General features: G+C 51.6%; 1 protein-coding gene across 4 annotated transcripts in view; it reads left to right on the top strand.

Moving 5' to 3' along the window:
* The first annotated feature begins 3726 nt into the window (after positions 1–3726).
* Positions 3727–24916, top strand: part of PSD4 (pleckstrin and Sec7 domain containing 4) — a 35475-nt gene continuing 14285 nt past the window's right edge. For 2 of the 4 annotated variants that reach the window (XM_041755859.1, XM_041755856.1), the window contains exons 1-2: positions 3727–4225; positions 23094–24184. In XM_041755859.1, the coding sequence (XP_041611793.1) occupies positions 23207–24184 (978 nt within the window). In that variant the 5' untranslated portion in view covers positions 3727–4225; positions 23094–23206. Of the gene's footprint in view, positions 4226–5099; positions 5143–15874; positions 16021–23093; positions 24185–24916 lie in introns of those variants that run through there. The other 2 variants (XM_041755858.1, XM_041755857.1) reach the window with 2 other exon arrangements.

Genomic DNA, 24916 nt, shown 5'->3' with positions numbered 1-24916 from the left:
ATATAATTCTTTTGTCAGATATATGTTTTGTGAATATTTTCTTCCAATCTAGAACTTGCTTATTCATTTCCCTAACAGGGTATTTTGGTGAACTTAATTTAAAAAATTTTTAATACAATTAGTATTGTAAAAACTTTTGGTCTCTTATAAAGTTGCAAAATTATCTCATTTTCTTCTAGATATTTTATAGTTTCAATTTTTCTAGTTAGATCTATGATCCAGGGATCCCTGGGTGGCACAGTGGTTTGGCACCTGCCTTTGGCCCAGGGCACGATCCTGGAGACCCGGGATCGAATCCCATGTCAGGCTCCCGGTGCATGGAGCCTGCCTCTCCCTCTGCCTGTGTCTCTGCCTCTCTCTCTCTCTCTCTCTCTCTCTGTGTGTGTGTGACTATCATAAATAAAAATAAAAAAAAAATAGATCTATGATCCATGTTAATTTCTATGTGTGATGTGAGGTGAAACACGGGATTCTTTTTTTTTTATTTGCTTTATTGAGATACCATCATTCACATGCCATAAAATTCAACCATTTATTTTTTTTAAGATGTACTTATTTATTCATGAGAGATACAGAGAGGGAGGCAGAGACATAGGCAGAAGGAGAAGCAGGCTCCCTGCAGGGAGCCCAATGTGGGACTCGATCCCAGAACTCCAGGATCATGCTCAGAGCTGAAGGCAGATGCTCAACCGCTGAGCCACCAGGCATCCCGAACTCAACCATTTAAAGTGTACAATCCAATGGTTTTTGGTACTGTCATGGTTAATTTTATTGTTGGGGGAGCTAAGAGATACCCAGGCAGCTGGTAAAACATTATTTTGGGGTGTGTCTGTGAGGGTGTTTCTGGAAGATGTTAGCATTAAATCAGTAGACTAAGAAGGTGGTTCTCACCAATACTGGTGGACATCATCCAAACCATTGAAAAAAACATAATGGCAGAGGAAGTGTGAATTTGCACTCTTTGCTTAGGCCAGGACATCCCTTTTCTTCTCCTGCCCTTGCCCATCAACTCCCCTGGCCTTTGGGCTCAGACTGGGACTTACACCACCAGTGTTCCTGGTTCTCCAGCCTGTAGAAGGCAGATCGGGAGCCAATTCCTATAATAAATCTCCACTTTTATAGAAATCTGTATATATATCCTGTCGGTCCTAGTTCTTTGAAGAACTCAAATACAAGCGTTTGGGTAGTGTTGTGCAACTATTACCACAATTGATTTCATCCTTTTCATCACTCCAAACCCAAACCCCATATTTTTAGCAGCCACTGACCATTTCCCCTTTTCCCTAGGCCTAGGCAACAGCGGATCTACTTTCTGTCCCCAGAGATTTGCCTGTTCTGAACATTGCATATAAATGGAATCATGCAATACAGGGTCTTTTGTGACTGAGTTCTTTCACTGAGAAAATGCTTCTGAAATTAAATCCAGGGGCACCTGGATGGCTCAGTTGGTTAAGCATCTGCCTTTGACTCAGGTCATGATTCCAGGGAACTGGGATTGAGCCCTATGATCGGCTCCCTGCTCAGCGGGGAGTCTGCTTCTCCCTCTCCCTCTGTGCCCCCCCCCACTCCTGTGCTCTCCCTCTCTCTCTCTCTCAAATAAATAAATGAAATCTTTAAAAAAATTAAATCCATATTGTCGTATCATGTATCAGATAAGATGAATAATATTGCACTGTACACATATACTACATTTTGTTTATTCATTCATCAGTTAATTGACATTTGGGTTGCTCTACTTTTGGCTACTATGAATAAGGCTGCTAGAAACATTCCTGTACATATTTCTGTGTGGGGATATATTTTCATTTCTCTTGGGTATATACCAAAAAGTAAAATTGCTAAGTCATACGATACTTCTATGTTTAACCTTTAGGAGCTGTCAAACTGTTTTTCCAAAGCTGTTAGATCATTTTTTTAATGTTATAATCCCACAAGTGATATATGAGGGTTCCAGTTTCTCAACAGAGAGATTAACTGTCTTTTTTTTTATTGTAGTCAGCCTAATGTGTGAAGGAGTATCTCATGGTGGTTTTAATTTGCATTTCTCCGATGGCTAATGATGTTGAACATCTTTTTTTGTGCTTCTGAGCCATTTGTGTATCTTTTTCTTTTGCAGAAATATTTATTCAGATCCTTTGCACATCTTTCAGTTGGGTTGTCTTTTTGTTATTGAACTGAAAGATATCGTTATTCACTCTAGATGCAAGTCCCAAGGTTCACGTTTTACCATATGACTTTCTAGGTGTTCCAGAACAATTGGGAAGACTTTTCTTTCTACGTTGAATTACTTTAATGCTTTTGTCAAAAGGTACCAGTTGATCGTTTGTGTGTGGATCTATAACTTGAAAAGTCTGGTTCAAACATTGATCTGCTTCTCTGTCTTTACGCCACCACTTTGGTTTCAAGTGTTCCTTTTTCCCTGTGATGTCTCCTTTGACTCATGGGTTGTTTGGAGATGTCTTGCTTGATTTGGCATTTTCCAGGTAAAAGACTGTTACTGATTTGTAATTTAATTCCATTGAGAAAGGTGAAGATAACCATCTCCATGAGCTAACCCACTGAAATTCAGTGATTGTTCTCCACTGTCAGTCTATATGGTCAGTCTTCATCCCTTATCCCACAAGGCCTCCTCAATGCCTGACAAATATGCTGCAGGTGCATAATGTATGTTTGCAGAGTGAACTAATGAATGAGTAAGTTATAGGATGGCTGAGCTAGCATCGGGCGGGGCTCCCTCTAAAAAAGACAAAGCATCGGCACTGCACGCTGATGTAGAGCATGGACTCCAGGTCCTTCTGGCTGTGTGACCTTGGTCAGGTTACTCAATCAATCTGTGTCTCAGTTTCTTCGTTAGGTGAAAAGCTGCCTACGTCATTGTCATTGGGTAGTTGAGCAGATCGCACGTGCTAAGACAGGGAGCTATTGCCTGGCACATAATTAACACAATAAACATTAGCTGTTGTTCCTTCCAGGAGAGCCTGGTCAGTTCCATTTTAGGCAGCATCAGACGAGGAGACGGGCTGCCCCCGGGTGCCAGTCTCCAGGGGAGCTACGTCTCACCGGCTATGTCGGAGATAAGGAATCACTTAACCCGGATTTTCACATACGGTGCCTTAAGGTAGCCACAGAAACAGAAACCAGGAACCGAGAGCCATCAAGTGGAATCCCGAAAACTAAAAGCTGCCCGCCAACGTCGACCGATGCCTGAGGATCCCGCTGCTAAAATACGCTCGTTGCAAAACACAACTCTTGGCCATCATGCCGTCAAGTAGCAAAGCAGCTAGCAGGAGCGCACCGCAGTCGGCAGCCACGGCCGAAATGCCGCCCTCGGACCACGCAGTTTCCTCGCGCGCGCGAAATACGAGCAACGGGTGTGCAGGGCCCGGGAGCTGCGCGCGTTGGCTCGAGGCGCGTACGCGTCTGGGTGGCCTCGGCGTGGGGTGCGCGCGCGGAGGCGAGGCACAGGCGAGGCGGAGGCCCCGCGGCGGACGGCTCGGCCCCCGCCCCGCCCCGCCCCGCCCCGCCCCCGCCCCGGAGCGCGCAGCCGGCCCGCGCCGCCGCCGTCAGACCAGTCGGGCGGCTTCGCCCCCAGCCCGCCCCTCCCCGCCCTCCCGGAAACCCGGGCCCTCCCGCGGGCGCCCGAGCAGGCCGCGCCGGCCCGCGCAGCCGCCGCCCGCAGCCCTCGCGCTCCCGCCCGCGCTCGGGCGCCGCGCCATGGGGCCGCCGGGCCGGCGGGAGGCCGGAGCAGGCGCGCGGCGGGCGGTGGGGAGGGGCCCGCGGGGAGGCCGGGCCGGGGCGCCCGCGCCGCCCTCGACGGTGGCCGTGCGCCGGGACGCGCCGAGCGCGGGAGCACCTGCGGGGGCTGCGGGGCCCTGCGCCCAGGTCCAGGGGGCCTGCGGACCGAGGAGGCGGCGGGAGGGTGGAGAGCGAGCGGCGCCCTCGGAATCCAGCCCCATCTGGTGACAGGGACGGCGCACAGTGCGACGGTGCCCCCCTGGGCGAGGCAGCCCCGGGCCTGGGCTGGGCTGGGCTGGTGGCTCTGCTCCGCGGGCTCCTCCAGCTGGGCCCGCTGGATCTGCGCCCCGGTGTTAGCGCCGGGCGACACCAGGGCCTCGCTGCTAGTGACCGTTGCCCTGTGCCGCCGTGGCCCCTGCCCTCCCTGCCCTCGTGGATGTTGGCCCATCTCGATGTGTCTGGCCAGAAGACATCAGAGATTCCTGGGAAGGTAAACAGTGCCTGCTCAACTAACAAACTCACACTCCCTCCAGGGTTCCTTGCTGGTCCTAGAATGGAGTCCAGCTTGTCCTTTCTTGGGACGCTGGAGCCAGGAATGTGCGTTCCTTGCTGGGTTTTTTCCATGCCGCAGGATGGGTTTTGCTTCTCTGGTCAGTGCACTCACCCAGACCCCTGTGTCTGTGGCCTGCATGCTAGGTCAGGAGGCCAGTATCAAAGGGAGGGCCTGAGTAGTTTGGGACTCCACCTGCCCTTGAACCTCATTAGCCCAGCCCTTTCCCCAGCCCAGAGCTGATTGAATGTAATTAGCAACTAATTGGATGTCTGTGAGCCCCTCTGCATAAGAAATACACCAAGGCCAAGGTTTGATAGCAGATAGTGCAGAATGATCCATTCTTTACTTTCACACATGGTGTTTTCTCTGTGTGGGGCCTATGACGAAGAGCCATTCACTCATTCACTCACTCACTCACTCACTCACTCACTCATTCATTCATTCATTCATTCAACAGATATTTACTGAGTGCTGACTGCTAACCAGGCATGTAGGCATTGGCAGCCGCTCTTGTTTACGTACATGAGAGAGAAAATAAACAAGTAAGTGGGTGAATCACGTTATTTCAGAGAGCATATTTTAAAACAAAAGAAACTGGCTGGTCGCGGGCATGGTGGTGAGACAAGAGAAATTGGCCCTTAGCTAAATAAGGTACAAACTTTCCTTTTTTTTTTTTTTTAAGACTATTTATTTATTCATGAGAGACAGAGAGAGAGGCAGAGGCAGAGACACAGGCCGAGGGAGAAGCAGACCCCATGCAGGGAGCCCAATGTGGGACTCCATCCCAGGTCTCCAGGATCATGCCCTGGGCCCGAAGGCAGGCGCTAAACCACTGAGCCACCCAGGCTGCCAAGGTACAAGCTTTCTAAATGAAGTGGGAAGGTGGTACAATTTTCAGGTCCTAAAACTCTGGGGCTCAGGATAGGATGTCCTCCGTTTCCATGAGCAGAGACTTCTGAGCTGCCTCTGAGGGGTCAGTGAGCAATGGATAAGTGGTGAGTAGCTCCTCTCTGGAGTCCTCAGAATACACTTGTTGGGGAGCTCACATCAAGGCGGAACTCTAAGCTTCCCCAGAAGACAGGCTTCGTGGGTTCATTCGCTCATTTGTTCATTCAACAAATGCTTACCAAGGGCCCATATGTTCCAGGCACTATTCCAGGTGTTAAGGATACATCAGCGAACAATATAGTCTTTCCCCTCACGGCGTTCATTTTCTGGTGGGAGAAATGGACAATAAACAACAATAACAGCAATTTTAAGGTCATATCTGATAAGTGCTATTAAGAGAAGGAAAGTAGCTTAAGGGGTTGGAAGATGATAGGGCTGTTGTGTTCAGTAGAGTGGTCAGGACAGACTGCTGGGGAGATGAAATTTTAGTGGAAACCTGAATGTAGATAAGATGTAGTCATGTGACTAACTGAGGGAAGAACATTCCAGGTAGCAGGAATAGCAAGTGCAAAGGCCCTGAGGCATAAATAAGGTGAGCATGCTGGGCATGCTGAATGGGCTGGAGGAATAGGAAAGAGGCCAGTGTGACTCTGGGAGGCAAGCAGACATTTCAGAGGCTCTCCTCAGGTGTGGCCACAGCCTGATGACCAGAGGCATTAAAGAAAGCAGATGATGTTCCCAGGTGCTGTGGCAGGAAGATTCATATTCTCTGCAAACCCAGGGTCAAGCCTCATGGTTTACAGTGAGCAGGGGAATAGGTGATCACTAGAGATGGAGAGTATGTGTCTTAGCACAAGGGGTGTCACTTGCTTTTCTCACACCCAGTATCCATCAGGAAAACCATCATGGGGCCACACAAAGAGAACTAAAGTAGTAAAACAGATCCCAAGCTTTTAAAAATTAGTAAATCTCTGGAAACTGGATATGGGGAGAAAAACTTGCCTTCTTGGAAGATTCCAGTCACCTTTCAGTCATTAATTAGGTGACTCATTTAGGCTTAAAAGGAAAACAAGACATTTATCATTGACATTTATTGAACACATACTTTATGCCAGGCTCTCCTCTGAGCACCTTATGTGCAAACACAAATCCTCACAGCAAGTCTGTGAGGTAGGTACTGTCCCATTTCACAGATGAAAAAAACTGAGAGACCCAGAGAGTAGGACAGTTACCTGCTTTTACACAGCTAGTAAGTGAAGAGTCAGGATTTACCATCAAGGGGCACAATTTTAGAGTCAGGCACTGAGAGACAGCCGATGGGGGAGGTTTTGGCTGAAGGGATGTTTGTCCACAAAGGAGAGGAATCCAGTAGAAAGAGATCCTAGGGCCTAACAGCAGGGGATGATTAGAGGAGACAGTAGGGGTTAGAAGCACATTCCACCTCTTTTGTTCTTTTTAAGATAATATTGCATGGGTTAAAAATTCTTTAGAAAGTATTTTTAAAGGTACTACCTGTGTGTGTAGTACCCTAGGGATTTTATCAGCCCTTAGGGATGCACAGTGGAAAATCTCCCTCTCCCTCCTGTGCTCTGACCCTCAATTCTCCTCTTCGGAGGCAATTTCTCAAGACTATTTCAAAAGAGATGTGTTCTGTTTGCAAAGGAGCATCCAAGTATCTATAACTTCTCTCTCTCTTTTTTTTTTTTAAACAAATAGTAGTAATACTCAGTTCTGTATTATCATCATTATTATTTTACTTAAGATACTTATTCTGATTCAGCACATAAAGAAATACTTCACCCTTTTTAAATATACATGCAATGTCCCATTGAGTGGGTGCAGCCTGTTTTTCTAGCCGGTCCTCTATGGGCTTTGAGGTGGTTTTCCCCGGTTTTGTGTGTGTCTGCCGTGACAGCAAGCACTCGTGTACCTATGGGTCCGTGCACTTCTGTGACTATATCGGCAGGGGAAATGAATAAACGTGGGATTACCGACTGAAGAGCAACGAGTATTTTAGATGTCGATGCTGTCAGCCCTGCATTCCAGGGGCACATGTGACACACTTCGGACACAGCTTGCTTCCCCACTGCTCCACCAACTCGGTGTGTTACCAACCTGTTCCTGCCAATGTGACAGATGAAAACAACTGGCACCACGTTGTCATTTTAATAAGTCTTTATAGGGAGTGCTGTTATGTCTCACACCTGTTTTTAGCTATTGGTCTTTCTCTTTCTGTGGACCGTTCACATCCTTGGCTGGCGGTTTCGGCCTTTTTGTTGTGATTGAATTATCAGGGGTCTTGTGATTTCTTCTTCATCCCTCAAATCTAGTCCCACCGACTGCCCCCTCGCACCCCCCACCCCCTTCTTGTGAGCAACAGCCACTCTTGAGATGTTTGTGGTAGGTTTATTCTGGGATCTGGATGTATTCTAGAGAAATAGATGATGTTGATTTATATAGGCATGTATTTCAAACTTACATAAATTGTATTGTGCTACAAATCATGTGCTTTTTACTTTTTCAGCCTGAAGCTATTTTGTTAAAAAGATGGATCTGAGTGCTGTGTGAGCACTTGGTTGGTCGCTCCCAACCGCTGCCTGGTGCTCCCTAGCTGGGATTATGGGATTCTCATAATAGCTGATTCTTTCTGGCTAGTGGCTTGGTCTATAAAGATGGTTTGGAGAAATTATGGGAGTAGCCTCGGAGGCTGAGGAGGATTTAAGAGATGGAAAGTGGTGAAAGGAACAGATGACCCAGAGCATAGCATGAGGACACAGCAGTGTGCCAAAGTACCAAGGACACTGAGGGAGTCCCCTAGACTTCAGGATTGTGCTTCGGGATGTGGAAGTGTGGTCCTGGGAGAGACTGGGGGGGTGGTCTCACATGCCAGTGTTGCACCTTCTCAGATGGCAACATGGGTAAGGCAGGGGCTGAGAGATAGCAGGAAGTATTTTCAAGGGCAAGAGTGATCTCCTGGAAAACTGGAACCTTCTGCCCGTGATTCTGAGAGGCAGGAGGTCCCTGCAGTTCTCCTGGTGAGAGAGGTTTTGGGTGAGAGTAGGGCAGTGGCTTGTGCTGGGGAGGGAGAAGCAGCAGGATGGGGCACTGGGGTCAGGAAGGGTCTGGGCTGGTGTTAGGGCTATTAACTTGGAAAGCTGGGTGGATGTGACACCACAGACAGGACACAGGAGGGCAGGCTGGGCACGGGGATGGGGAGGCGTGTTTGTGGGCATGTGGGCATACTGTGGGGCATGCTACTGAATCTAACTCCTGCTCATTGGGCTAGAGGATTCTTGCTGGCAGTTAGGACTCCCGGCTTTCAGCAAGAAGGTGGGAGGGAGATGAACCTGTGAGGTGAGTGAGGTCACCCCAGGAGAGAGTAGGGCCAAAGAGGCCCAGGCAGACCAGAGCCTGGGGCAGGCCTGCAAGTAGAAGTGGATGGACAGGCTGAACCAGCCAAGGAGGCTGGGTACACTCTGCAACTCTCCCTTTGTTGGCTGCATGACTTCAGGGAGGCCTCCTCTCAGCATGGGAGCCTGGGCAGGTGTGGGGTGGAGGGCCCTGCCTTCCTGGTGTCTCCCAGTGCAGCTCAGAGGAGGCCTAGACACACAGAGACAGACAAGAGGGAGAGGACCTCGGGTGGTGCAGGTGTGCGGGCTCTCTTCCCAGGGATGAGCTCTGAGCTTCCCTGGTGCTGTTCCCACTGGAAGCTGCCATGCCAGGCCACCCCTCTGTCCCTGCGGGCCACAGTGGAGAGAGCATGGATCAGGTCCTGCTGGCACAGAGAAGGGACCAAGAAGCCCAGGGCTCTGTGGCTCTGAGCAGGGTTAAGTCCCAGCACCTCCAGGGAAGTCTGGGGCCTTTTAGGTGGACCCAGGAAATGCCTTGCCCTAAGTGTCATCTTCCTCCTTCACTAGGTCCTTCACACCTGTTCACTGCTTTATGGAACAACACAGCCTTGCATGCCTGCTAATCGTAAGCCTGAATATCCATTCAGCAGTTGACAACTCATCAAGGCTAATTAGCATTATCATACATAACTCCCAGTTCTTTCTTCAAAGTAAATGCTCGGAAAGGTGAAAGTACACAGTGTCTACTCATTTACATGTCTTGTCATGATTTTTGACGGGAGAGTTTTCCATCCATACTATTTCATTTCATGTTTTTCCTTGACTACACACAATTCGAAACTAAAATAGCTATTATTTACTTCCACATGGCCCTAAGAAACAACATCTATGACAGCCCAGGTTCATTGTATCAGCTATATTTTTAAAATGCATATTCAAATAAAAACTCAACTACTAAAAATGTTCATTATGTATACTGCATCCCTACTTAGGCAAACACAGCCTTAGGTTCATGGAATCCTGGAGGAAGTAATCTTTGCCATGTAGGAGCCAGGGGAAACTTCCTCTGCCCTCTTAGATTCAGTCACTGGGACAGGCAAATTAAACTGACGAAAGATTACCAGTCAAGAGAGGTTTTTTGGCATGCAGCTGGCTTGTTAGAAGCAGCTGGTTAAAAGTGTATACACCTAACTTAGTAGGGGGATGGAGGCAGGGAGACAAAAGGCCTCTATGGGAAGAACAGATCGGTTTCTTTAGGAAAGACAAATGGGTTTCTAGAACAGGTGAGAGATGAGAAGGTTTGTGAGCACATTTGTCTCTAGGGTATGGGTGATCTTTCAGTGTCCTTCAGGGCCATAATCTTTCCTGGAGAAGGGAATTGGGAGAATTTTTATTTCATCTTCTGGGGGTAGCTCCACCCTGAAGCAGGAATTTATGGGACCCGTATTTTCCAGAATTTGCTGCATTTAGTTAGTTAAAGAAAGCTCTGAGAAGACTTCTTTTTGCCCCTGTCAAATCTCAAATGTCTTCACCTTAAAATAATCTTCATAGCAACTCCGGAATTCTAAACAGGTCCCCGTCAAAGACGTCAGAGAAGTCACCCCGGCAGCCACTTGAAGGGTGGTGACAGTGAGGGGCCGAAAACAGTGCACACCATTGCAGACTGTCCTCGTGGCATACTAGCTCCCTGCCTCCACCCAAAAGGAGGGACGAGGTTGGTCAAGAACATCCCAGTCTTTGAAGTGCATGGAAATCGTCACTTGTTGTTTAATTCAGCATATTTAATTTCCTAATGCCTTTATTGCTTTTGCTGCTGATAAATATAATACATACTTGTTTTTAAAATTTAGCTACATACCAAAAAGTGCATCAGGAACTTTAAATCGTGTATAGCCTTGCCATATGCGTTCAGCCACTATCAACCAATGCTTTGGTATTTTGTTGCCTAAATACACAAACATGTTTTTAAAAATTAAGATCATAATGAATGTATAATTGGTTTTCTTAATAATATGCCATGAGCATCTTTCCACTGCATTAAATACTCTCTAAAACTGAGATAGTTAAAGGTGGCTGAGGCTCACCATATGGCTCTGGGCTCTACCATAATCTATTATCCAATTCCCAATTATGGGTGTTGAGGTTGTGAGCTCTTTTGCCACTAGAAGAACTGCATACTCTTGTACTTTAGCAGATGCTTGTGAGCATCTGTTGGGTGCCAAGGGTGGGCTGGAGACAGGCAAATAGCTAGGATCCTACCCACGCTTGCCTAAGGAGGGCAGACCCATGACAAGAGGCTGTAGGGAAGGTGCCAAAGACACAGAGTTGGGAGGGAGTGGAGAAGGGGAGCCTTGGGAGACAGAGGCTGGGGCCAGACTAGTCCCAAGGAAGAGGAGAGCCAGGGAGCTGTGGCCTGGGCATCTGGGCCTGCAGTGTAGAAACACCTTCCCAAAGTTACTGTGCCTCCCATGGAACTGGGCAACCAAGCCCAAGAGGTAGAAGCTTGTCATTCACTGTCATAATAATCACTTCCTGCCTTTTTCCAGGAATCCAGGGGCAGCATTGGTGCCCACATAGGTGTCGAGAGGTCGGTGGTGGTGGTGTTACCACTAGACTGGGCTCCCTGCCTCTGAGAGACTTCTCCCTCCTGTTCTAGGGGGAAGGAAGCCCTTACCACCCCCAGTGCTCCCTCCTCAGCTCCTGGCTCAGACCCCCAGGGGGCCCATAGTCACATAGACCAGTGCAGGTATCCCCATCTAACCTGAGAGGAATGTTTAGGGAGGCAAGCGTCCTCCTGTCTGTCCTCCCTGGGGCCCCGGGGTTGTGGAGGCTGGAGAACTCAGAGGGAATAGGGCCTTTTCTGGAAGACAAAACGTGTAGCTGCCTAAACAACAGAAAGTGTTATTCAGCCACACAGGAACCCACTGAGGGACTTTTGGCTTCAGCTCTCACCCTGCCCAATGGCTGGTGTCCCTGCAAGGACAGCTCCAGGAGTTTCTATAAGCTTCGAACAGGGAGAGGTAGTTCAGGCTACACTGTCAGTAGTGCTGCTACTTGCAGAGGAGATCTGCTCCTTCATTCACATCAGCAGTAGGCAAGGGGCAACGGGGTAGAGCAAAAAGTGGATTCACTTGGGTTTGGCAGTCCTGGGTTCAAATCCAGCCAGAGTAACTGCTCAGACCCTCAGTCTCCTCATCTGTGCTGCAGCATGGGGGTAATGACACCGCATTCATACAACAACCTCAGGGGGATTAGAGATGCAGCTTGTAAAGGGCCGGGTAAATGTCGGTACAGGGGCGGGGGGCAGCGCGTGGTGAAGGGCAGTTATAAGTCAGGTGCCTGTTCCCTTCCCTGCTGCCCGTCTCCTCTCATGCCTCCATCTCTCAGGAGGGCAGACTGCAGTGCTGGAATCCCCAGAGGGGATTTCTCCCCTAGAAGGTGGGCCCTATTCCCTTCTCTGTGCTTAGCTCTTAAGCTATACCTCAGTACCTTTGCTGAGGAGTACCTTCCTCCGCAGGCAAACAGGAAGTCACTTACCTCCAGGCAGGCAGGAAGGGGCTGCCTGGCAAGGCTGCATGCCCAGGGGTTGTGGTCAGGTCAGGGGGCTGGGTGTCCTCTGGGCTCCAGGGTGGGGATGGTGGGCTGGGTGGGGAATCCCTGGGCGTGGGGAGGGGAGGTAGGTCAAAGCTTGTGCTGGCGAGAGCTCTGGGGCCTCGTTCCCTCCTCCTGCCAGTTCCCTCCTCCTGCCCGCATCCAAGCCACATGGCCACTGAGTTGGTGCCCTCCTTGCCTGTGTCCAGGGATCCTCCCTCCAGAGTTTTAGTCCTGGAAACCTTGAGAAGGGGCTGAAAGCTCTGGGAGATGGAAGAGAGCTGGTGGCTGGTACAGTCAGGGAATCTGTTCTTGGAGATTGCTGTGAGTAGAAACACCCCCACACCACCAGACACACATCCCATATGCACGCATACAAGCCCCCCGTACGCCCCACTGGTTGGGAGGAAAGGGAGGGACAGATTCTATTCCCTGTGGCATCCTCCTGATGCGATCAAGGAGGAGACGAGTAGCTTTCATTCATTCACTCAAGTGGCCGTGGGCATGCATGAGCCAGGCGTCCACAGCCTTGGTGCTCCACAGGTGAATGGGCTGGTCCTTCCCTTGAGGAGGTGGTAGTGTGGGGAGCATGTGGACTCATAAGTCCCCAGAGGAGGCGGACCACTGGCCCCTGCCTGACCAGCAGCATTGTAGCCACCGGAGCTGCTTGCACCAGGATCACTGCGGTGGTGTAGAGGCTGGACTGTGGGGGGGCAGAGCCGGAATCAGGGTCTGGGACATCGACCCCAGGTCCTCACCTCCTAATCAGTCCTCACCTTGTGACCGCCTGGCTTCAGCCCCCATCGTGCCCCTGGTGCTCCCAACCTCTGCTTGTCCATAAGCTCCGTGCAGCCATATATTTTTTTAAAGATTTATTTATTTATTCATGAGAGACTCACAGAGGGAGAGAGAGGCAGAGACACAGGCAGAGGGAGAAGCAGGCTCCACGCAGGGAGCCCGACACGGAACTCGATCCCGGGTCTCCAGGATCACACCCTGGGCTGAAGGCGGCGCTAAACCACTGGGCTACCAGGGCTGCCCGTGCAGCCACATTGGATGGCCACTTTGCTCCTTATCTTCCTAGACTTTCTAGTAGCATTTGACATAGCTGACCACTTCCTCCTTCTGTAGTTATCTCCTCTCTTGTCTTCTGTGATGACACGCTCCTCATGTTTCTGTCCCCTCCCTGGCAGTCCCTCCTCACTCTCCTTTGCAGACTCGTCCCTAGTAGGCTCCATCAGTCCCTCAAGTAGCCCCTTCCTGCTGCTCACGCACGCTCACTTCTGCAGCCCAGCCTTCCTATCCCCGCCAGGCATGGTTTCAGTTGCCTGCTTGAGTTTCACAGGTATCTCAAACCTGAAAAAAAAGAACTCTGAAAAAGCAAACTCTGGATCTTCTCCCCAATCCTGCCATTTTCGCAAATCCCATTTGTACCCATCTGGTTGCTGTAGTCAGGAATCTGGGGCTTGCCCCTGACTAGTCTTTCCTCTTCACACCTTGCTTCTGCTTGAGTAGCTGGTCCATCCACTCAGCCCAGCGTATATCCCAAGCCCCCCTGCTCCTCTGCTCTGCCCTCTCTGAGCCCCTCCATGCCACCAGCCTGCCTCTCCTGGGCCCCCGGGGCTCCCAGCTGGTCCCTGCTCCTCTGTGAGCCCTTGACTGTCTGTTATCCATACGGTAGTAGTTGATCTTAAAAACCAATATGGCAGTGCTCCTGACCTGTCATTTCCCTGCTTAGCCTGCACGCTGGCTGGCTGCTGAGGCCCCCCTGGCATCTGGTCCTGCCACTCCCACCTCATCTCCTCCCACTATCCCCTGAGCCAGCTGGCCAGCCACACTGGCTTGCTTTCTGTCCCCTTAACCCATGGAGAACTTTCTAGTCTCAGGCAAGGAATTAGACATGCTGGCTCCCCTTCACCAGGGTGTAACGGTCCCCACGAGCATTGCAGGTCTCCTGCTGCTGACCCTCCTGGCTCCCCACCCCTACCTTCCCCAGTAACCACAGTTTACAATCAGATGTAGATTACCTAGGCCACTTGTCTATTTTCTGCCTCTGTCACTAGATTGGAAGCTCCCTGGGGACAGATGTCCTGTGTCCTGTTCCTGAGGGGTCAGCAGCTTCTCTCATAGGAAGCACAGGAGGAGTAGGTGCTGGCCGGCTGGGGCCATGTTCCAGAGAGGCCTCAAGGGAGGGTTTGCATTCAGGCTGAGGGGACTTTGGGTTTCTGGCATGTACAGCTGGGCACAGTTCTGTAAGATCCCAAATACAGCAGGACGGGCAACGGAGGGTGGGGGTGATGAACCCGGTTAGCATTGCATTGAGTCTGAGGCACTCAGGAGATAAACCTGCCCCTAGCATTTGCTAGCCCCAGAACATGAATGGTGGAAGGGCCCGTCTGATGTGTTCAAATATGTAAAAATTAGAACTGCAACTGACAAAGTGTTCTTTGAAGTGTGTCTATCCTCCTACCTCCCATCTTAATAGTGGGACCTGTTGAGATTTGAATTGAGATTCTCGGCTTCCCCTGAATGTGGCTACCACAGCAGAGCCCACTTCTGGCCTCCAACCCCTGCTGTGGCCAGCCTCCCCTCCCTCTTCTCCACCCTGTACCACGTGTGCCTGCAGGGGCAACCTGCCCACAGGTGCAAACCTCGTCCCTCCTCTCCCTGTCTTCCCCAACCCCCCTGCAGTCTAGGGCTGTACAGAGCAGTGATGCAGGGCCTCTTGGTAGGATGATGCCACATGGGCCCAGGAAGCCGAGAATTCCAGGCTCCTGGGTGCTCTGAGTATGGTGGAGAAAGGCCTGGTGGGCCTGACCTTCTGGGGGAGGGACACAGCCGGAGGAGGGGTAGAGCTGGAAATAGGCCTCTAAACTAGGGGCCAGGACAGCCTGGGTCAGAAGGTATTCTGATGCTGGGGCTCACAAGTGGCAAAGTCTCCTGGGCCCTTGGAATTGTGCAGACCAGAGCTTGGGGCAGGGAGGGGGCTTTGGAGCCTCAGCATGAAGCTGGGGGTGCCTGAGGCTGAAGACGTAGATTGTACAGAAGGAGAAGAGAATGGTACGCGAGCAAGGCTCCCCACCAGCCTCTGTGTCACACTCGTGGTCAGCTGTGACCTGCATCCTGCAGGAATTCAGTAGTGGGGAATGGATGACTGTTGGTTCTCATGGTCAGACACTCTGAGTTCTGACCTCCGCTGTGTGACTTCCCAGCTGTGCGACCCCAGGCAGTGGTGTCACCTCTCCAAGCCTGCCTTCAGTCTGCAGTGGTTATAGCGGTACTTCATAATGGAGCTGAGAGGAGTGCAGTATGGTGCTCCTGGGGGACACTTTGTAGCTGCAAGACAAGTGTGTCAGGCACCGCTGTTACCTGTATGAAAAGAAGCCTTTCACAGTTTGCAATATCATTTGTGAGAAACGGAAAAAGAAAAGCTGCCAGGCTAGGGCCCTCCTCTGTCCCCTGGGTGCCTGGCGACGAGGGACCGCCAGCTGGGGCAGAGATGAGAACCTGGTGACAGAACCACAGGGAGGAAGGGGGTGGGGCCTGTCCACAGCCCGGGGCACAGCACCTTCCCCTTTCTCTCCCTGGGCCCTAGCCTGGGGAGGAGGGCGTCACCACGTCTCTCTGGGCCGCCTGGAGGGTAGGGGGCCCGCAGGCAGCAGGGGCCTGAGGAAGGGGGCCAGAGGCAGTGGACCTGGGAATGGAGGCGCTTGGCTTGTGGGCAGGAAGTGTGAGGTGGCGAGCTGCTCAGGAGCCCGGAGGAGGCCGCGGGGTGGGAGGGGTGAGCGTGTCGTGGTGGTGAGGGGAGCGGAAGTCGGAAGCACCGGCAGCCACATTCTCCATTCACTGGTGGACGGACCTGCATGGGGAAGGCCCGCTTATCCCTTCCTGGGTCCTTGGGAGGTGAGCAAGGTGGGCCTGCTGGGGGTGGCGGCCTGGCGGGAGCTGAGGGGAGCAAGGGATGTGGAGAGTCCCATGTGGGCCCCTGTGGTAGCCGCAGGGGCAGGTGGGCAGGAAGGAGGGCTCTGTAGGCCCACTGCGGGCCCACCTTCTATGAGCCTGGCAGGCCTGCCTTCTCTCTGTCCCCCTCCTCCCTCAACCCAGCCCACCCAATCTGGCCTTGCCTCTGATCCCTGCTCTGACCCCTATGTACCTTGGCCTCTCCAGAGCCGCTGGGAGTCTCCAATTAGGAAGGGGGAAGGGGCTCCTTCCTGAACCTCTTATGGGCCTCCTCAGGTCCCTGGTGACCACTGTGGCTGGGTACCCAGTGGGGACTTTGTGACCAGAAGCTCCGGGTGAGCCTTTGAGAGTGAGGCTGGAGAGAAGGAAGCCAGACAGGCCTGGGCTTTGGGGCGGAGGCAGCTTTGGGTGTAGTTGCTGAGGGAGCTTAGCCGCAGAATTGGCCATTAGGGGGCTCCCAGCTCTACCTTGCCCTTCAGGCCCCACCCCAAGAGGCTGGATTAGTGCTAGGGACCCCACTAGCTGGTTTGCCGGGGCAGCCGTGGTTTAGGCCCGTTGACCTGATATGCAGTGGCCATCATTTTACTCGCCAAAGCCTCCCTGTTTAGGACACTGTGAGGCCTTCTGCTCGTAGCTGTCATCCTCATGGTAAATGGAGTCTCACGGAGGGAAGGTCCTTCTAAGGGCCTAAGATCCTATGGTTGGCTTCACTCCTCTGCTAAAAAGGCAGGAGAAGGTGAGCTGTCATCAGCAGATAATAAATACTCCTCAGGCCTGTTGGACTTTAGCCAGGTTGGAAGGAATGTGCCTCAGATGGGCCTGTATCCCCAGCCTCCTGAGGCTTTAAAACATCCCAGAGCTGCTGCTTTCTGCAGGTAATGAACCACCCAGCACAGGGCTTAGAACCTGGGCTGCTGGGCTCTTTGGGGAAGGAAGGGAGACCCAGGAGGGGTGAGGGTGGTCCAGCCTGGCCCTGAGCCCTCCTAGGGGTCTTTGTCATTCCCAGGGGGCAGCTGCTCTGGAGATACATTAGTGGTCTGCCCCCATTCTCTCTGTACCCCAACCTCTCTGCCCCCCATCTTCTCTGCTCCCACTCTCCCTTCCCCCACCCTCTCTTCCCCCATTGTCTCTGTACCCCATTTGTCTCTGTATCCTCATTCTCTTCCCTCTCTGCCTGAGCCCCAGCCCCTCTCCCCAGAGAGCCCCTCTGCCGGATCCTCCGCACTGCTGGTATATCTCTCTCTCTCTCTGTCTCTCTCTCTGTCTCTTTCTTTGTGCACACTTGCATGAAGGCTTCTTCCGTGTAGGCAGGATGTGGGGCTGCCCCTAGGCATGTCTCTCACGGTGCTCTTGCCCAGGTTTAGGCAGGAGCATCTGTCTTGCAACTCCAGATAAGGAACTCTTCCTCTATTCCTTTGCCCTCTGGGATGACATCCCTAACCTGGCTCCTACCAAGGGGTGTGTAGGGACAGGCCACTTCCTAAATTTCTGGATGGGCCAGGAGCCTTTGCTTTTTCCATAGGAAGGAAAATTTTCTAGGGATAAAGAAGGAATGTCTGCTGAATCTGGAAGCTTCAAGGGAGTGAGGCACAGAGCCATAAAACTCGGGGATGGGACTCAGAGCTTAGGGAGCCCACTGGGAGGGTTGTTTGTAGGCTTATTTGTTTGGGCCTCTCTAAATAACCAGCAAAGCAGCAAAGTTAAACTGAGCAGGACATGCTATTTCTGAGCACCTGCCAGGGGGCCAGGCCAGCAGCAGCTCTCAGACCCATCCTGCTTTATCACAAATCTATAGCATAGCTTTACTCCATCTTATTTCCTTTATTTTATAGATAAGGAACCAGGTGAAGTTTTTGACCAGAGTCACATAGCTCATCAGTTGTAGTTGGAACTTGAGTCTAGTCTGTGAGCCTCTAGACATAGGGGGGCTACAGACATGCAAGGCTGCCACCTCCTCGGCCAGGGCAGGCTCTCCCCCAGTGTCCTGTGGCCTCCCTGCACCTCAGGGTAAAGCCGTGTGCCCCAGCAAGGGCGGGGGGCGGGGGGTGAAAAGCAAATGCACTCTCAAGAAGTACAGTCCAAGAGCCAACTGGTCTCCTTGCCCTCCCGCGCCACCACCCCCCCCCCCTTGCCCGAGATCAAGACAAAGTTGCATTGAATCCCAGGGTGAAGGGCGGTAGGGGTGGAGGGACTTAGGCCCCTTAATCCCCCAGTGATGAGTTTGTGTGTCCTATATATTCCCATCAGCCAGGCCCAGCCTAGCCCCTGCACTGTTCTCCACTCCAGTAGAGAGGGGGCACCTCCCCCCCACCTCCTCCCTCTCCTCCAGCTCAGCTTCTTCCCATTCCTTCCTGTCTTCTGGAGCTCAAAACATTTTGTTGGATTCCATAGAGCCATTCTGCTTCTCCAGGAGCTTATCCTTCAACTTCCCAAGCCATCCAAGGGCCGCTTTATTTTGGAGGTTAACAAAACTCACCGTGTAAGGCATGCAGTAGAACTTTCTTCCTCGTTTGTTCTGGTTAGGACACCTGAGATAAGCGGTTTCTTTTTTCTTTTTTCTTTTTTTTTTTAAGATTTTATTTATTTATTCATGAGAGAAACACACAGAGAGGCAGAGACATAGGCAGAGGGAGAAGCAGGCTCCCTGCAGGGAACCCGATGTGGGACTAGATCCTGGGACTCCAGGATCACGCCCTGGGCCCAAGGCAGACGCTCAACTACTGAGCCACCCAGGGGTCCCAAATAAGTGGTTTCAAAAGAGATTTCACTCAACACCATGGCTGAAAAAAAAGGTAAACCAAGACAATTCTAGATATGGAGACCTGAGTTCTGGTCCCCAGGTCCTGGCCCACCTCTGACTAAGACGGAAGGTTGCCTCCAGGAAACAGGCCCCTACCCCTGCCCTCACCCAGGCAGGGCTGCCTTGATGGCCATAGACAGTGACCTTACCCATCAGGCCATTCTACTCCTTCATTCAGGGAGGAGTGATTTAAAAAAGGAGAGAGAGAGGAGAAGGGAGAGAGAAAGAGAAAGAGAGGAAGAAAGGGAGCAGAGGAGAAACACGTAAACTCTTAGTCACAGTAGCCCTTGCAGAGGCGGAGAGCACAAATCACGTGATTGAATGAGTCTTCCTCATGTCTCCTCCTCTCTACCAGCTGCTGCCTGGGAGCTGGGACCCATATGAACATTTTGGCTGCTGGCCTGGCAGGACCCTACCTCTGGGAGAGCTCTGCCCCAAGGGTCCTGGGCTTCCTGGGAGGAAGGAAGATGTGATTGGTTCATAGGCAGATTGTCCTTGGGAGGTAGTTGCAAGGTCAAAATGATGCTAAATCTCCTCCAAGCCCCATCTCCCCAGTCCTTTGGTAAGGTTGTCAAGGAGGGGTTTTCAGGATCCTTCCCTTCCATGCACTCATCCATCCATCATCCATCCACCCATCCCTCCATCCTTCTCTTTTATCCATACCTTCTATCCATCATCCATCCATCCGTCCATCCATTTTCCTCCCCCTCCCTCCCTTCATTCCATCCATCCATCCATCCATCCATCCTCTCATTTCCACAAACATTTTTGGAGTACCACTTCTGAGTCAAGCAGACACTGAACTGGACAGTGGGAAAACAGATGAATTCAAGAGACTCTCTGCTTCACAAGTAATTCATGCTTCATTCAATTCATGAAGGCCCAAGGGAATTGATTTATGGGTGGGGAGAGAGAGTGATACGTAAGAGAGCCAAAGACCTGCATGCAGACTCCAGCTCCGCCACATACTACTAGCTGAGCTACTCAAAAATGAGTACATTTTTGACACTCTCTGAGCTTTAGCTTCTATTAGGAAGGAGATGATAGCACTTGTCTCATTTGTGGGGTGGCTGTCAAGACAAATGAGCTCATGGCTGTGAAGCACCTAGCTGGATAACAGGTGCTTTGCGGGGGCTTGGTACATTTTTTTCACCTCCTCTGTGGGGTTGGGTTGCCAGATAAAATACAGGATGCCCAGTTACATTTTTATTTCAGTTAAACAGTAAATTTTTAGTATAAGTATGTCCCAAAAATTGGGCATCCACTATGTTTATTTACCAAAGGTGGCAACTCTACCGTGAAGCCATGTGCTGCCCATTTGGAACTGCCAGCCTAGAACCAGGAACACCTGCCACCAGGCTCTGTAACCCCAGGGGTCCCATGGGTGGTCCTGAATTCTTGAGTCAAAAGTAACCTTTAGCTTTCTAATCTATCTATTTTCTTGGTGCTTCCATTCTGGGAAGGGCAGACAGGAGCCATGTGAGTGAAACACCAACAGTCACACCTCAGGATAAATGCTCTGAAACAGAGTGAGGGGTGGGGTGGAGTCAGGTCAATTTTAATCCATTCAGAGTAATGAACTAGCCAAACTGTATGTCTCTTCTGTCACCAAATGCTCTGTCTGCTTCTTCCTTCTATTCCTCGGTCCCTACCCCACCTCCCTCAGGTCCCAGAAATCTGCTCTCTCCTCTTTGATCTCTGGAAAGCTGCTACAGCTTCTGTCCGCCCCCTCCCCTGCCCCTCCAGCCCGGAACCTGTTGATCTGGGTTTGTTCTGGGAGGGCAAATTTATGCCTAGCAGAGTCACGAGCATTTACCCATTTGGCTCCTTAATTCATATACATATTTATTTAAAAGTACATATTTGCAAAGAGAAACACTTGGGACTCCTGTCTCATAGCAATTGCAGAACTCCTTTCCACAAGGCCGCTGCCAACATTTCCCATTCCAGTTACTGGCGTTTGAACTTTTCCCACCAAGTGAGGTCACTGATGAGAGTAGGGGAGTTGATGTTATCCAGACAAAATGCTCTCATTCCCACAGGGACATGCTCCTGAGGCTGGCACATGTTCATGTACAACATGTGGACCGTGTAGAGGAATGAAGACCAGGGCAGGGGTGTTGGGAGGGGAGCCAGCTAAGCACAAATAGCCCAGGTCTTGGCAGGAAGGGAGGGTAAAGGAAGGTCAGCCTTGGGATCCAGAAGTGAACTGTAAAGAAGGTGCTTCCCTCCACCTCTGTCCTCTGTCTCCTAAATGGAGCTGCCTTCTCTGTGTTCTTTGTACCCTGTGGGCTTGCTTGAGAAGGCTGCAGTGGGGAGATCTCACCTCCTCTCTCACATTTGATCATTCTCCAGACAGGCCTGGGGAGGTAGATTGGATCTGGAGGGGTAGCCCAAATATAGACAGTGGGTTGTGAGACACTCGTCCTTCTCCCTTGGAAGTACCCAGAGAGGACTGAGAGTAGAAAACAGACCACACTGCTTGAGGGGAGGAAGGTTCTGGTATTGCCTGTTGGACCAGTGCAGGACTTAAGGAGCAAAGCATAGGAGTCCTCAGCCTATAATTGGGAAGAGGGGCGTGAGGTGGAGACAAAGAAATGAGAAGGACCAATGGCTGAGCAAGGAGACCCAGACAAGAGCCAAGGGTAAGACTGGTGCACATTGCTTTGATTCAGAGCATCGAATACAAGCTTAAAAATAAGGACTAGCCTCGCCTTCAGGGAAGGTACAGTCCACACAGTCACTGCTAGAACTTGGTAGCCCCGAAGGCTGGACACTGGACACGAGCCTTTCCCAGGGAGACAGCCTCCAGATCTTGAGGCCCAAGCAATGACAGGTTCCTGCTCTGAGAGAGGAATGTAGGGTTTGGGACAGAGAGGGAAAAATCCAGACAGGGGTTCTAAGGGACTTTTAGGAAGAAGCTCTCAGAAGGAGCAAGAAACTGAAATTTCTGGTGGTCTTGTGTCATTTCTGTCAGATACTGTCCCAAAAGAGGGCATGGTGCCAAGCCATGTTTTCTAGGTGACCTTAAATGATAGGTTTGAACAGTAAGTCCCCACCTGAGCCTGGTTTTCCAGCTCCGGGGGGCGGGGTCCCATTTATCCAGTGTTTAATGGTGGGCCAATAGGTAGGCCCCAGGTGGTTACAAGTTGGGAGCAGGTGTGTGTCTCTTTATATCTTTGTTCCCCCAAATAGTTTAACACAGCACACAAGCACACACAAGATTTTAGGATGGAAACACGTGAGTGCAGGATGTGGGCCAAAGGGAAACCCAGAAAAGTTCCAGTGCAGCCAGGGGTATGTTCAGTATTGGGCATCCACGCTAAAAGGGCTGTGCACTTAGCCCTGCACTTCCTGGGACTCTACCAAGCAGGAAATGGGTCCAGTTAGGAGTTGCAGAGTGTCTATGTGGTCAAAACAAGCCATTGTCCTGAAGAAGTAGGGCCACCCAGAGAGTCTTGTAACTCGTCTCTATGCTGAGGATGGAGATGCATGCTTCTGGAAAAGATCCTTCAAGATTCTTCAGCTAGTGTGGCCGATGCACTGGGCAGGTCTGGGCAGATGTGGTGCAGCCACAAGTCTCCTGCTGCTCCCTCTCGTAGCTGGGTAGGCCGCAGGGGCTGTGGGTCCTCTCATTGGGGCCCCCAGTGAGTTTAGCTGAGCCAAAGATGAGGCCTCAAAGACAGGAGCCCTGGAAAGTAGAAATAAGGCAGCCTGTGCCTTCCTTTCCTGGGTGCCTGCTTCTCCCTCAGGGCTCCTCACCTCTAGTCTGTGTCTGTTCGGCTCCCCCATACTTTGGTTTATGTGTGTGTTCAGCTTGCCACTGCTTTTATGCTGCTCTGAGGAATGTCCACCTTCTGTTCCTGCTACCAACCACTTCAGTTTCTCTGTTCTCCCTTCCAGATTCCCAAAAAAAAAGATCCAGTGTGTCCCATTTATATTTCTCAGCTAAGCCACTCAGCCACCTTCTGCCAATAGATGGGTGTCTTTGGAGCAGGTGCCACCCTGGTGTGAGCAGTTGAGATTGTGGGATGGACAGCATTGATGATATACCCCTCACCCCTGGGAGGGCTATGGGAGGGCTATGGAGGGCATGTGTTCCTTGACCGGTGCCAGGGGTACAACAGGCACCCTGAAACCTGTCTGATACACAAGACGCATGTGTCCATGGACTGACAGCCCTTTGCTAACCTGCATTTACTTTGGGCGTTTCCAGGGTAGGTGCGGACTCCCAGCTGCCACTTGGGCCAGCGCTCCCCACGCCCAATCCTCACAATGGGATTGTGAAGGCAGACACTTCTAGGGGCTTTGGAGCAGCTTGCACTCTGGATGATGGGGGACGACAGACTCTCTGAAAAACCCAAGCCCATGGAATTTCTTAACCTCTATTTGGGAGACAACCTACAGCCATGTCCTGAAGCACACCTGAAGGAAACGTGCAGCCTTCTTGACCCTCCCAAACCTGAACCTCTTCGGGAACAGACCTGGGCCTCGGAGCCTCCTGATTGCATGAGGCCAGATGCTCCTCCCAGTGGTGCCAGCATGGAGCCCCCGCACCTGGGGAGTGGCTCTTCCCAGGGCGGGGCCGGGCACAAAGCAGCACCCCCTAGGTCACCCAAGGATAGCCATCCCCTGGGGAGCCCAAGGCAGAGCCAGAGCACGTCCACCCAGGTGATGTTCTGGGCAGGCATTCTACAGGCCCAGATGTGTGTCCTGGACCTGGAGGAAGAGTTGGAGAAGACAGAGGGGCTCCGGGCTGAGCTGAGATGCTGCATCCCTGCAGCCCCTGTGGAACTGCCCCCTCTCCCCTCCAGCTCTGCTGGCCCCCGCAGCTCAGGCCTCCATCCCAGCTCACCCTCAGTGGAAGCCCCAGGGGGAGATAGCAGTGACCCTGAAGGGGAGAACCAGAATGCTGTGTGGCCCAGGAAGGGAAGGACAGACTCCTCCCCAGAGTGGGGTGCTGAGGAGGAGAGTGTGTTCTTTGACAATCCCCTCTTTTTGGAGAGCCCTTGCTCGGACACGGGTGCTTCTGGAGCTCACTTTTCCTGGGAGTTCTCAGATTCCTGCATGGATTTGAGATCTGAGCCCCAGGGTCCCCAGACCCTGGAGCCTCCCCCCTCAGGAGGAGGGGTGCTGTGGGAACTGGACAGTGAGCCGGATTTGGGGGATGGCACAGCTGATTCCAGTGGCCACACCACACCTCCCTTCCCTGTGCCCACCTACAAACCTCACTCCTTCTCACAGACTGTGGTGGATGAGGCCACCAAGGGGACGCTGGAAGCACCAGGGTGCTGGACAGAGAGTGAGGTAAGCTGAGCCCTGGGGACCAAGCCTAGGCTGCGCATGGAAGGAAGGGCCTTTCTCTGTGGTCACCAGGCCCAGAACACCCTTTTTAGATGCTAGGGCCTTTTGGAATCCTAAAGTAATAGAGCAGAAAAACAGGCCCAGTATGACCTTCAGAATTATAGGGCATTTTATAAATGCCATGATGTCATCAGAACATGATGGCAATTAAGTCTGCAAATGTCTCCATCTCACCAGCTCCAGGGGGCTGAGTCTGGACACATTTAGAGAACAAACAGCTCCTCCAATTGCAGTATGTTCCAGACCATTCTTAGACACTACCCCTCCCACTTCCAAGACATACCCAGCTATAACAGGATAGTGCTCAGCCTGCGAGATGACCTCTGCCCCAGGCTGGGAGATATCTCTTTTAAGAGTCTTGTCCTTTCTTTTCTTGAGATATTTCAGCATTTGGTTACTTTTAGTTCACAGTCTTTTATTCCCACCCCTCCGCCTCCTCCCCAGGGGCCATAGATCAGGCTTGCATAACAATGGCAGAGGTTCTTGATATCAACTAGGACAAGTTCTGGGGACAAGTGACACGTGAGACTGTGGGGAGCACTGTTTTCCCAAGGAGCCCTCTGTTTAAGAGATAAGGACACTCAAGATGGAGAGCTGGGCTGTAACTTTCTAATCTCTCTGGTCCCAAAGAACAGTGCAGAAGAGCTGTGAACCAGAGCAGCTCTCTCACCTGAC

This window comes from Vulpes lagopus, chromosome 5, assembly GCF_018345385.1.
Source record: "Vulpes lagopus strain Blue_001 chromosome 5, ASM1834538v1, whole genome shotgun sequence".
Lineage (NCBI taxonomy): Eukaryota > Metazoa > Chordata > Mammalia > Carnivora > Canidae > Vulpes > Vulpes lagopus.
The sequence above is the reverse complement of the archived record's forward strand: the minus strand, read 5'-3'. Positions and strand labels throughout refer to the sequence as shown.